At 50.1% G+C, this 13,395-nt stretch overlaps 1 protein-coding gene across 2 annotated transcripts; it reads left to right on the top strand.

Annotated features, from left to right (window-relative positions):
* Positions 1-1,083: 1,083 nt before the first annotated feature.
* On the top strand, positions 1,084-12,833 carry MFSD4A (major facilitator superfamily domain containing 4A). 2 transcript variants are annotated; one of them, XM_015884938.2, is made up of 10 exons: positions 1,084-1,400; positions 4,332-4,530; positions 4,606-4,845; positions 7,330-7,498; positions 8,076-8,191; positions 9,014-9,187; positions 9,957-10,104; positions 10,727-10,797; positions 10,988-11,108; positions 11,732-12,833. In XM_015884938.2, exons 1-10 carry the CDS (start codon positions 1,171-1,173, stop codon positions 11,794-11,796), a joined length of 1,533 nt encoding a protein of 510 aa, XP_015740424.1. In that variant the 5' UTR covers positions 1,084-1,170; the 3' UTR covers positions 11,797-12,833. The 2 variants fall into 2 exon arrangements, with proteins under 2 accessions (XP_015740424.1, XP_032305211.1); XM_032449320.1 differs by lacking the exon at positions 1,084-1,400 and adding an exon at positions 1,405-1,424.
* The last annotated feature ends 562 nt before the right edge of the window (positions 12,834-13,395 follow it).

Here is a 13,395-nt window from a genome sequence, read left to right on the forward strand (position 1 = left end):
TTGCTGAAGATGCTTCACATCTGACCATCCATAAAGGGTTCACCTCATTGCTTGGCACCACCTGGAAGCAAGAAAACAGAGCTCTCCAAGTCAGAGTCCTGTCAGCAGGAGGGATGTGGTCATTTCAAGCCTTCAGTTTCCCCATTGGTGAACCACTTAATAGCATTGCTCTATCTCTGGTAGCTGAGCTGCTCTGTGGTTCCTTGGTTTCAGCTCTGAGTGCCCAGCAGCAATCAAGGCTCCATCCCCCACCTGCTCTGTTGTGCTGCCCACACTCAGTATCTGCCCTCCTTACCCTGAGAGAGGTCACCTGCGGATGCCACAAAGGTGGCACAACTGGGACTGGGATGCAATTTGGATTAGCTAAACATTAAGCTATGTCCAGGTGGAAATGAGCACCTGTGACCCGGAGCAGCATTCCTTACATGTGGGTCATGGGATGCTGAGCACAGCTGTGTGGTTCTGGCACTGGGGCAGCTTTACCCACAGCTCAGCTCCAGCAATTCTGCATTGCCTGGAAAGAGTGAGCTAAAAATTGCAGTCCTTCCCCCCTAAAGTAGGTGAAATATTTATAATCTCAGCCTCTAGAGGAGACCTTTTGCGTAAGCATCAGCTGCTCCAGCTCCAAAATGCACACACTCCCACAGCCCATCTCACCCTTCTTATCCACAGGAGGGGCACAGACACCTTTAATTGCATTTGTCTGGAGTCTCTGGCTTATTTATGGGTACGGCGCTCAGGCTGCAGAGTAAAGGGTTTTAGTGGCTGTTCCTGTTGTGTTGGATGCAATGTGAGCAGTGAGGCTCGGGAGCTGCCCACCTCTTTCTGGGTGACACGCTGCTCCACCCCACCTCGAGGCGATGCTGGGGGTGGCGGTCCGGATGGTTCTCTGCCCCTATAGGGATGCTCTGAAGTCTCGGGGGGCTCCGGGTGGGCTCGGTGGGTTCCGTACCGCACCGCCCGCAGGAGGAAGGCTCCGCCCGACCCCGGGAGGCGGCGGCGATCCCCGGTCCTGGAGGCGGAGTTATCGACCGGCGGGTTTCGGAGCCACAGCCCGGAGAGGAGGAGGAGGAGGAGCGGGGAACGGGGCGGCGGCGGGGCCGGGCTGGCAGCGGGGCCGGGCGGTGCGGGAGCCGCATCTCCGCGGGCCGCCCCGCGCCGCCGCCCAGGATGTGGTGGGACGAGAGGGTATCGGCTCGGTTCAGGAGGAACCTGCAGCCCACCTTGACCTATTGGAGCGTCTTCTTCAGCTTCGGCCTCTGCATCGCCTTCTTGGGGCCCACGCTGCTGGACCTGCGCTGCCAAACGCAAAGCTCGCTCTCGCAGATCACCTGGGTCTTCTTCTCGCAGCAGTTCTGCCTCCTGCTCGGCAGCTGCCTCGGAGGGGTCTTCAAGAGGACGTAAGGGCTGCTCTGCTCTATGGGGTGAGGGGGGCAGCGCTGCTCCCTGCGGGTCTATGGGGCTCAGATGGGTGCGGAGATGCGGGACGGAGGGATGGGGCTGCGGAGCTGTTCCGTGCCCACCCGCATGGGACGGGGACAGCGAAGTTGCAATGAGAACTTCCTAGAGGATGTTTTCCCAATCATAGATCGAAGGAGTCGAGGTGACCCGGTTCGATAAGCCCGGGATCGGGAGGTGATACTGGGATAACCCACCCCGATCCCATTGGGTAAATAACGCTCAGGGCTCAGCCCTAAAGGTTGTCAGCTGCGTTTGGTCCGAGGTGTGATGGACAGCCGGGCTGTAAATCAGCTGATTATTTACACTGTTGGTTAATTGTTTGGGCTGTGGTGTCACACACACCTCCATGTGCGTCTCCATACGTCACACACATATATATATTTAACAGGCATGTAAAGGAATCTTGCATAAGTGCTTCACTTCTGTAAGGCACCCGTTTGGAAACGCTTCCTTTTAACTCTTGCCTCATGAAGTGAGTGGGAAGTGTTGGTTGGTAAAGGTGGCACTGGGGCACCAACAGCTGTTGTCCCAGTTCATGAGCTGTCCCAGCTGCTGAATGTGGGGCTGGAGTCGTGGAGCAATATGAGTTTAGAGCATAACGATGGCCCAAATCCCTCTGCAGCTCACTGTCCGTTTTGGTTGCCAGGATGAGCTCCAAAATTCCTGCTGGCTTTCAAAGAAGAAACTCACTAAAAACACAGCTGGTGCTTGCAGTGCTCAGTGCCCAGCACTGGGATGGCAGAGCAGCCCCTATGGTGCAGCTCAGGCTCACAACGTGCTCTGCTCTCTGCAAACTCATGCTTGGGGTTTGCTGAGCTGAGGCTCAGAATTCAACTTCTCATGTGGTGCTGTGAAATCATTCCCTTGCATGAGTGAGGATGGGGGGTCTGAGGCTCGAAACTCTGCCTGGACTTGGAATTCACAGTAGGAGCTTTTGCTCCTGGTGTTGGAACAGCCTGAACTCATCCTATCGGCATTAATAGAGGGATTTAGGGGGGGGGGCTGCCCTGTGCTGGAGCCCTGCACAGGCTCTGCCCAAAAGCACAGCACAGCTGGAGCAGGAGGGGTGTGAGATGGCATCCCCCCCAACCTCCCCTCATTTTCTTAGGGCTCTGGGTTTTTAATTATTGCTTTTGCAGAGTGGAATTAACCTGATGGTCGTTTGTCTTCTTGATACAAGGGATGTAGAATGCACTTCCTGAGGTCTGGAAAGCCATCCTTCAAGTCAGAGGGTGCTGCAGTGAACTGGGAGTTTGTTGGCATTGATACAGCACTGCATCTTATGGAGGTCAGCTTGGACCTCTGGGTGTGGATCCTCTCTTGGGTTGCAATGGAGCCAGGTGTGCTGAGTGCTCCAGGAACTGAGAAAAAGCAAGATAATCACTTTCACAATCAGTATTCATGCTGAAAAGCAAAGGAGCTTCTGTGATGCTTCTGACCTCGTTTCACACCTGAGCACCTGAGACAGGAGGGAGCTTTGCTGGGGATGCAGGGCCAGGGAGGTGCTGGGTGCTACATCATGGCACTACATCTGGGTGCCCTTTAGAGGGGCATATCAGTTTCACACCATGGGGATGTGGGGTTCAGAGCCACTCTGAGGTCTCCTCCTTCTCCGGGTATCTCCTTTGAGGATGCTTCCCAAGGGTTTGTCTCTTCAGATCCCCCCCAGCTCCTGTGTGGGGTTGAATAGTGCCCTCAAGAGCATCCAGGTGCTGTGTTGGGGGATGGGATGACCCTTTAGTGTACCCCCAAAGGCAGCGCTGGGTGCCCCAGTCTGGGGGTGTGAGTGTGTGATGGATGTCATACAGCTGCAGGCAGTTTTGGCACTTTTGGGAACATCGAAACGAGCTGTTCAGTGCTTTATAAAGACATCCCATTATTTGCAATTAATATTTAACTCCAGTAATGAGTGTGGCACCAGCAGTGCTGGGCTTGCAGGAGAGGTGTCTCAGGGATGTCTCAGTGCACATTGCTCCATCACTCCCAGCCTCCCTACAGGCTCAAGGCTGCTTCCTTCCCATGCATCTCGCTCCCTTGCTGCAAAACCCCATATGGGATCACTAGGTGCTGTTGGAAGGTCAGTATTTAGGGCTCTACAAACCATGGACTCCTGCAAGAGGGAGGCTACGAGCACCTCGTGCCACCGGCTGATAAGGAGCAGCTGCCCTCGTGCTCTTCCTTCCCATGCTGCTGAAGCACAGCACAAGCCACAGGCAGGATGTGGGAGGTTGCTGTGGGTTTGGGATGAAGGAAGGCTGTGCAGAAGGACAGTGGTGTGTGCTTAGGGCTGAGCCATCCTGCTGCCCATCACTTCTGCCTCTTTGGGTGTCCCACTTGCTGGTCCTGTGCCCATGTGTTCCCCCAGCTGCTAATGACACCTCATTTCTGTGAGCTGTTGGGCTCCTCGCAGGCTGGGAGGTGCCTCTGCTATTTACTCACTGCTGGGACTCTCAAGTCCCATCTTTCTGCTGGCCTCAGTGATTCCAGCACTCAGCTGTCTGCTCCCTGTTTCCTTCCTTCCTTCCTTCCTTCCTGCCTTCCCACTTGGCAGCTCCAGTGCAGCACGGTGCCAACCTGGGCTCTGTTCTGCAGGATGCAGATGCTGCCCGTGCAGAGCACAGTGCAGGGCATGGAGGAAGAATGCAGATCCATGCAGGTAACAAAGGGAGGTCCTCATCCCTCTTCTGCCTTGGAATGTGCAGGATGGGTTACTAGAGATGGTTCCTCTTGAGCTACAAAGTGCAGACATCTCCTGCTGATACCTGTGCCATCAGCTGCCCTGGGGCTGAGAACACAACGTAGTGCTGTGGTGCAGATGTGGCTCTCATGCAGGTAATTCTTTCTTTCTCTCTTTCCCCTTCCTGCTCCAGGTTGTCTCAGTCATTGTTTGCTCTCTTCGCCTCGTCCCTGGCCATCTCCCTGGTCTTTGCCATCATCCCACTATGCCACAATGTGGTGGTGTTGGCTGTGGTCATGGCAGTTGCAGGCCTGGCCATGGGTTGCATCGACACCATCTCCAACATGCAGCTGGTAAAGATCTACCAGAAGGACTCTGCCATCTTCCTGCAGGTGAGCACAGAGCCCATGACCGCCCCGACTGCGCTTCCTCCTCTTCCATGACCACAGCCCTGCCTTATCCCACAGGCTCTGCATTTCTTCGTGGGCTTCGGAGCTCTGCTGAGCCCCCTGATAGCCGACCCCTTCCTCTCTGACACCAACTGCATCCTATCCAACGGCACGGCCAACACGTCCACCAACCTGCCCCACATCCGCAAGTCCCTGGTGCCTCACCACCCGGGCAACCTGTCCCACTACGACCTGCCCATGAAGGGGATGGTGGTCACACGCGTCTCCTACGCCTTCTGGATCATGGCTCTCATCAATGTAAGTGGATGGGATCTGGGGTGTCATTGGTAGTAATGGAGGAGGTGTGAGGACAGATTAGATATCAGGGTGTCCAGCTGAGCTGTGTGCATGGCGGCTGCTGATGAGAGAGGAACAGGCACCAGAACTGCTGGGCAGTGACTGTGCAATGCAAGGTTGGATGCTCCCTGCCCAGCAGCAGCTTTAGTTACCTCTGACGCTGTGTGTGCCGTGGGAAATGTGCTTTTAATTACACCAGGGCATTGCCTACTTCGCCAGTCTGTCTTGAGCAAGATAATTGAGTTTTGGAGCATTTAATATCTGTTTTGAATGTGACCATTCAGGACACAGCACTCGGTGCTGACACCCCAGGGAAGTAGATGGGATGAGCGAGCTGTAGGAATGGAAACCAGGACCAGCAACCAGTGTTGTTATTGCTTTTTAAACGGCCCAAACCACAGCTCCACACCCGTATTCACAGCGCTGTGTGTATCCTGTATGGCTGCAATGATTCATTTCCATGCCTTGCTTTGTTTCGAGTTGAAATGTCTCAGTTTGACTTTGGCATCGGTGGGGTGTAAAGCTGACAGAATACTCCGATTCGGTGCCATTGAAGCAAAATGTTTTTGCTGCAGTTATCAGATGAAATCCAATTGGATGAGTCTGGGAATGAAAGAAATTTGGCTGGGAGGAAAATTTGGGGCTTTTTCATCCAGATCTGGAATACTTTAAAATTCAGTTTCCCACAGAACGGAAATATCCTCATCCAAAAGGGGCTGGAAATTGGAGCAATGTTCCTCTATAGGGCCGTACTTGTCCTGATGGTGTCTGTACTGGGGGAGTGCTGGGCTGGGAGCAATGCTGGGATCTGAAATGGGAACTGGAGGTGTATCCACACTGAGCCGCACAGTGCAATGAATCATTGAGCTTATAATGATTAATAACCTGCAAGGGGTGAGGGTGATGTCTTCTTTGGTTCTGTGTATGGGGCTGGGATGGGGCAGTGTGGGCTGTCCCAGTGCTGGGTGATGTGTGCCCAGGCAGCGTGTTGGCACTCAGCTCTGTTTGCTCCTCTCCACCTGCCTGTGTAATGAGCAAAGTGCTTCCCAGGACACTCTGTCCCTGTGTACAGCCTGGGTTCAAGGCCAAGCTGTGCCACAGGGTCACAGCTTTTGGGAATCTCTCAGGAGAGAGCCAAAGCTGAGAGCCATCAGTGACCAGCCCTGTGGGGTCTGGGCTCTTGTGCACACAAGACACCATCAGCTTTGAGATATATGGATACAGAGCAAGGGAGCAGCTTGCTTTGGAGATGAGGATGCATGCATGGTCCCATTGGGAACTGAGGACCCCAGCACTGTGCCCTCCATGCAGGCATTGAGTGCTCCTGAAGTGCCTGGAGCTGTTATCTCTATGGCCAGTCCCTCTGGTTTGTTTTTCTTCTTCTTTTGTGTGTGTGTGAGGTTTCTTTCTTTTTTTTTTTTTGCAAAATTTGCAATTTAGAAGAATAAAATCTGGTCCTGACCTCCGGAAGGATTAGAACTATCAAGCAAATGCATTTTTCTTCCATGGGACCGAACTCACTGTTCCTATTCCCATTGTTCCCAGAACAATGAAGTCCTCATAAATGAATTCAGGCGAGAGAGGCGGGTGTAAGGGGGGGGGAATTCTCCATACATTTAAATAATGCCACAAGCCAACAAAAAGCAGGAAATTTGGAGCTCGAGCTCACACTTGCTCACAGACATGGAGAAAACAAGAGCTGGGCGGCTGGAGAGTGAGCTGTCACTTAGGATTTCCTGGCTTTCTCCCCATTTGTTGCAGAATAAACAGCACTGGAGGAGGAGGCTGCTCAGGGGCAGACCCAGCTTTTCATTTACTTCCCTCTATTTTCATTCCCCTTAACAAAAAGAAAGAGCAGTCCCTCTGGGTTTGTAGGCACCACCAAGTCGGGGTGCGTGCAGGGGGTCCCAAGGGCAGGGCTGAACTCACTGTCCCCATGTTTTGTCCCTATGTGGGGATGCTGAACACTAGCACAACCCATGCAGTGCTGAGCATGGGGTGTGGATATCATGCAGCCGTGGATCAGAGGGTGCCTCCATCCCAGGTCCTGCAGCATAGGCTGGGCTGAGGGGCTGTTTGCAGCTGTCTGGCTGCAGCCGTTGGCCTGGGAACCAGCTCATCTCTTATGAGATGCTGAGCAACCCCTGCTAATGGCTGGAGATGGGCAAAGCAGGTCTCAGAGCAACTTGCTTGTTCCCCACAGTTTCAACCAAAGGATTCTCATTCATATCTCTCTTCTCTCCATAGGCAAAAACCCTTTTACTACTAATCTTTGGGTAGGGGCAGATGTGCATTGAGTTGGATGGTGAGGAACGCAGAGATGTGGCACTGAAGGACGTGCTTAGAAGGGATGGGTTGGGCCCCCCAAAACACCCTTGTGAATGAGGAACTACAGTTATTTGTGCTGTGCATTGCCCTTACCTGCTCCTCTCTGCTCCTCCCCAGCTGCCGGTGCCCATCGCTGTGTTCTTCCTGCTCTATAAGGAGCGCATGGTGCCGTGCTTCAATAGCAGCAGCCACCCACTGCTGTCAGCAGACGAGCTGGCGATGGAAGCTCGTCCCGTGGAGAAGGATGATCCATCCACCTCTGTGCACAGAGCCCACGCTGCAGGAGGTGAGCTGCAGGCACCTCGCTTATGGCTCTGGGGAATGGGGTGAGCTGAGGGAGGAAACAGCCTTCATTCTGAACGTCTCCATGGTGGTTAACAAGCGAGCTTAATTGCTATTGTCTAAGGAGAAAACTTTCCAAAACATACATGAATGGAATCCAAAAGTGCCCAGATGATCCCATCGGTTTGGTGCTCAATTGGAGATGTGTTGAGGTGCTGCAAGGAATGTGATTAAAGCTGTGGGTTCTCTGGTGTCCAGTAAGGTTGTGTTCATCCAACAGCACTCCCCTTAGCTGAGGCATTAAGTGTTTCTTTCCTCAACCCAGCTGCCCCTTTTCATGCAACCCATCCGAGCTTCATGTTCTACTCATCTCCATCCTTTTCTTACACACATTTGAGAGCAATCCTTAGGGAAGCAGGATGCTCTGTGCTGGCAGAGGTTACAGCACTGCATGTTGTTCACAGTCCCTATGAATCCCTGTCCTGCAACTGAGCACAAAGCAAATCCCCACTGCGGGCTGGCAACTACCCAGCCCCAGGGGGACCTTCCAGCTAAGTTTGCTTTGCATTGTGTTTCACCAGGTCACGATGACTTATTTAGCTGCTGCCAAAGCAAAAACTTCAGAGGGGCTTCTTACACCTACTTCGCAGTCCACATCACTGGGGCTCTTGTTCTCTTCATGACTGATGGGATCGTGGTGAGTTCAGCCGACAGAAGGATCTTGTCTGAGCAAAGCTATATGGCTTCCTTCCTTCCAAATAGCTTATAACAGCCTATACCCAGAGACATCCATGCATCCCCTGTGTGCAGTGAGCTGGACCTGATGCAGCAGTCAGGTTCCCAAGGTAGCTCATTAAAAGCTGATGGCTCTGGCTGACACGTTCCCTGCTTCTTAGGAGGATTGCTTGCCTTCTCATGGGTGCTGTGTTGTTGCAGCTAGATGGCTACTGCTCCTCTCTTAGTGTAGAGCTGGAGTTGTGATGGTGTCCTTGCAAGTAAGGGCTCGCGATGTTTATTCAGATGAGGAAGGCTCATTTGGCTGCTGTTCTTACAGTTTTGTCTCAGTCTACTTGTGGTAAAATACAGCTGAGTCTCACTAAGGCCTTAAATAGGATCTGGGAAGATGAGTGGGGTTACACCAAGCAGCTGTCAGAGACAGCTCTAGAGCCTCTCTAGGGCTTCCATCTTCAAGGCTGACTGACTTTGAGTTCTTGCTGTGAAATGTGTTCAGAGTATGCAATTCCAAGACAGTCCTAAGGGGAAAGAGAGCATCTCTATGGGTAAGAGCTTAGCACGCACTTTACCTGGTGCAGCTGTTCAATGGTGCCCTTTTAGGTGTCTCAGTCCTGTGTTCTACTTCTGTCTCCAGCTGCAAACTCTTGGGAATAAGGCTCATTGAGGTTCAGTAGCAAATCCAAAGACAGGCTCTCCTCAATATTTAAGGACAGGTTGAAGTTAAGGTTGCAAAGCCTGGCAATCATCACATCACCATGACGTGCTGTTCTGTTTTTCCCTACAGGGAGAGTACTCAGGCTTCATTTACAGCTACGCCGTGGAAGAGCCTCTCTCTGTAGTGCACAAGGTGGCTGGTTACCTGCCCAGCCTCTTCTGGGGGTTCATCACACTGGGCAGGCTCATCTCCATCCCCATATCCTACCGAATGAAGCCAGCAACCATGGTCTTTATCAATGTGGTAAGGCTATTCCTACCTTCCTCCTTTTTGCCTCCAAGATGCTGTCTAGTTTTGATGCCAAACCTGGGTTAAATCTGCACCAGGCAGTGTGACAAGCACACCAATAGGGTGAACTGCATCACTGTCTCTATGTGATTGTGACTGATGTGCAGGAGGTAGCTGACACCTGCAGCATGGCTGTACTGCTTTACTAGTTGCTTTCAGAAACTTCAAGCTCAGAAAACCATCTGCCAGCTTAATTTATTTTCATATCATCTTCTCTGGCATCCACGGGGAAATCAATGTGCCAGCCATGGGGAAAGGAAGGCAGCTAGATTGGAAGTTCTCTGCTTAGACTTTAGTGGTTGCCTCCTCACTTCCTTTTAAAGGCAATAATATCACCCAAGGACAAAAACACACTTATATTTCATGCAGTGCTTGCGAGTTGGTACTGCTGCATGTAGTCACACAGAGCATCTCTTGGCAGTCGTTCTATAGCAAATTCAGTTTGAATTCAATTTCTTTGCAATCCAAATTATTCCTGTATATATGCAAACGACCACCACCAGAACCTGAATATTGAATAAAGATATCTTAAGTTGGTATAGAAGAGCTCCCTCTGCTGCCTCCCTGTGCCATAGTTACCAGCACAGCTGGGTTGTTCTTGCTATTACACTCTCCAGCCTGCTGAGTAAGGTTTGTTAATGATCGAGACTGCTGCCTCCATAGTATTTACTTAATTTTAATTCAGCATTTGCCCTCCTGCTGACTCTGTGCTTGTTGCTTACAGGTCGGGGTCCTGATAACCTTCCTCCTGCTCCTGATTTTCTCCTCCAGCGTTGTCTTCTTGTTTGTGGGGACAGCATCTCTGGGTCTGTTTCTCAGCAGCACTTTCCCCAGCATGCTTGCCTACACTGAGGACATCCTGCAGTACAAAGGTGAGTGGGGATCTGGGCAGGCCTGGCAGACTCTGAAAGCAGGCAGGCATTCAAGCCTAGAGCTCAGGTACTGTGACACCCCTCCTGCTTTAGGGATGCTTAGGAGGATTGGAAGAAAGGTCTGTTTTTTGAATACAGTTTTCATTCAAGCTTGTAGTTGGCAAAGCAGACTGTAGAAATCCCAGATTTGCTGCACTAATAACTTCCACAGGCAGAGATCCAGACTGCTTCTTATTTCCTGCAGCTTCAGGGCTCTCAGACAAGAATGTCAGTTCTGAAAGCATCATCCAGGTTATCAGTGAACTGAAAAATCTCAGAGTTTGGCCAGCTCCTATAGGAGGTCTCTGCTAACCTCAGCTTCTAGGATAGTGATATAGAAGAATGAAAACCTTTACAGCAAGAAGCAACAGCACCACTGCTGGTGGGGACAAGTGACAGAACAGATGTTTTTTGTCTTCAACTTTTTCCTTCCTTTACTCCCACAATTCGGCCACACGCTTAGATGGAAACTTCCACTGAGTATTTCTCATTCTCATCCAGAGAGGTCTGTGAAAAAGCAATTTGAAGTAGCTGCAGGCTGGACCTGCTGGCTGTCGCTATCACTTGTGCCGTTTCTTTTCAGGCTGTGCCACAACTGTGTTAGTGACAGGAGCTGGAATTGGAGAGATGGTACTACAGCTGCTGGTGGGATCGGTGAGTGTGGGCAAAGGGAGAAGATGAAGAGTGCCAAAACCTGCCTGAACTTCACTAGAAGTCTTAATCCAGGTCTAAGGCAGCTGCTTGCCCTGTGTTATCAAAAAGCAAAGTCCTCACCAAATGCCAATTAGGTATTCAAATGCTATGATGACAGGTCTGATGCTTTTTCTTTTCTCTCCAATCGCAGATCATACATGATCAGGGCAGCTACAGTTTCCTGGTCTGTGGGATGATCTTTGGAGGCTTGGCCTTTACCTTCTATTCTTTCCTCTTGTTTTTCCACAGGATGTACCCCAAGCCCTCATCAGGTAAGAAAGCACCGGCACTCAGCCCTGCTTTATAATAAGAGGAACAATGGCATATGCATCAATACATAAGCAGGGTGCAGCACTTCAGCAAAATGAAAGGAAATGTTTGTTTTACTGCTGCTTCCTGTCCCCTCTTCCTGCCTTGACTTGCCCACAAAGCCTTGGCAGCCACAGCTCAGGGTTTGCTTTCTTTGCTGTTGGAGGAGCAAGGAAAAAAAAGGATATCACAGAGGAGCTACAAACCAAATAGGATACGAGCTGTGCTACCACTGCTATGCTACTGCATAGCTAGCAGGAGCAAGCCCTACCAGGGCAGACTGCACAGGGCTGTTCCCTGGTTAAAACCCAAGGAGCAACTGTCTGCCATCCAAAGGGGACTGTCAGGCTCTTGAGAAAAGCTTCATTGCTAAGAGATTTCTCTTACCTGCTCTATCAGTCTACATGTACTATATTCCTTCTTTAAGCACCTGTCATGCAGGAGAACTGCATGACAGACAAATAACTAAACCCAAGTTACTGGAAATTGAGGCATTTCTTCCAGGATCAGCAAAGCAAAACAAGTGGGATGGGGTGGATGATAGAACTGGCACTTTCAGATGAAGTAGCTGATGTCCATTTTGCAGATATGGATGCTGTCTCACCTGACAAACCAGCAGTGATGGATGATACCGGACAGTATCAGCGCTGAAGAAGTGGCCGTGCCCTGGAAAAGCAATAAAACAGCACACAATTAAGGATGATTTCGCACTTAATGACTAAATCATGCAAGTTTTCTACAATCAAAAGCACACTAGATAGATTGGGTAAGTCAGAATCAAGAAAACATCCTAGAACAACACGGCAAGCTCAGCACAAGTTGCCTGTGCCACGTGGACCAAAAAGACTGTAAACATCAGAATGACCCTACACCCAAAAGGCTTTGAATATGGCAGGGATGATGTTGAACTCCTGCAAAGAGCTTTCACACAAAGAAGGTCTATTTGTTCCAGATGAAGGATTTTGATCATCTCCTGGCTTAAGTCATTGAACTCGACAGGTTTTTCTTCTGGTCTGTGAAGTACAGGAGGCCTTAAAAACGCACAGCACAATACTGGCTTATAATTCCTTCTTGGTGCAACACGGGAATATATGCAATCACCATGAATACTTCCAGAATAATTCCGCCATTGGTAGAACCCACCAAGTGCACAGTGGTAGCAGGATCTATCTATATTTGCACAGTTGATTCTTGTCTAATACACAGTACCAGACACATTCACTAAGACGGTGTCTTATTCAGCATGCTGGGGCCTCTTGATTATTAAAAATCATTAGCTTTATTTTTTTGTTATTAAGAGTCAAGAATGAGTTACGAGTTGTGATGGTTTGTTTTGCTTTAAGTCATTATTTTAGCTGCTACAGTTGCAGTGTCTTTTAGGGCAGTTTTATTTCTAGCTTCCAGTCGAAGCTTAAACAGAGGTATTTGGGAGCCAGACTCCAGCTGCTTATTCTGTGCAATACTTACTATAAAAGGTGCCTTCTGTAAGGTACTTTTATACCCCCATGCATGGCCTATTACAAGCAATGAAGAAAGGACTGGCTTTAGGAGAATGTAAAGCTACATGCATCTATTTCTTCAGTGAGTGATTGGACATGTACTTTTTGCTTTAACTGCTGTATGTGGATGTACATATGTACGTGTGTATATAAAGCTGTGTTTAATTAAAGGTGATTTATTGATTGCTAGATTCTCAGCATGACTGGACTCAGGTAACTGAAACCCTCAGGGGGCCAGGACCATCTGTTAGCACCTCCAACAGTTCTGCTCTCATCTTTAGACTGAATCTATCAGCTGCTAAGCCTTGCTTGGAGAAATAGGAAGTCTAAGCAACAGCTCTTACCTTCCATCACTGTAGAAACCCTCACTGAAGGGAAGACCTGCTGACCTGCCTTTAACTCATTGATTCCCAGAGCAGTAATTCTTCTCTGGAGCCACAGGATGTCACTGTTACTCTCCTTGAGAGAGCTGGGATGAAAAAGAAGGGGTGAACTACAAGGAGGAAAAGAAAATAATCTGTCCTTAATTAAGCTCCTCCCACTATGAGAACATTCTCTCCATTGCAGGAGAGGAAACGAGCGTGAAACAATAAACTGAGAAAGTCTGTTTTGAAAAACATCCATGTAGATACACATACGTCAGCCCAAGTGCTGTCAGCTAATTGGAAAAAGAAGTACCTAATTGTGTCTTTGCAGATGGGTGATGACTAGAGCAGTGTTTCTTTTGGTTAAGGTGTGCTTTGCAACTCAT

Source organism: Coturnix japonica, chromosome 26, assembly GCF_001577835.2.
Source record: "Coturnix japonica isolate 7356 chromosome 26, Coturnix japonica 2.1, whole genome shotgun sequence".
Taxonomy (NCBI): Eukaryota; Metazoa; Chordata; class Aves; order Galliformes; family Phasianidae; genus Coturnix; species Coturnix japonica.

Excerpts from the sequence above, each read along its gene's own strand:
- MFSD4A (XM_015884938.2), top strand. The coding sequence starts at position 1,171 with ATGTGGTGGGACGAGAGGGTATCGGCTCGGTTCAGGAGGAACCTGCAG. Across the intron at positions 1,401-4,331 it reads GGAGGGGTCTTCAAGAGGAC|GTTGTCTCAGTCATTGTTTG; the intron begins GTAAGGGCTGCT and ends TTCCTGCTCCAG. Across the intron at positions 8,192-9,013 it reads TCATGACTGATGGGATCGTG|GGAGAGTACTCAGGCTTCAT; the intron begins GTGAGTTCAGCC and ends TTTTCCCTACAG.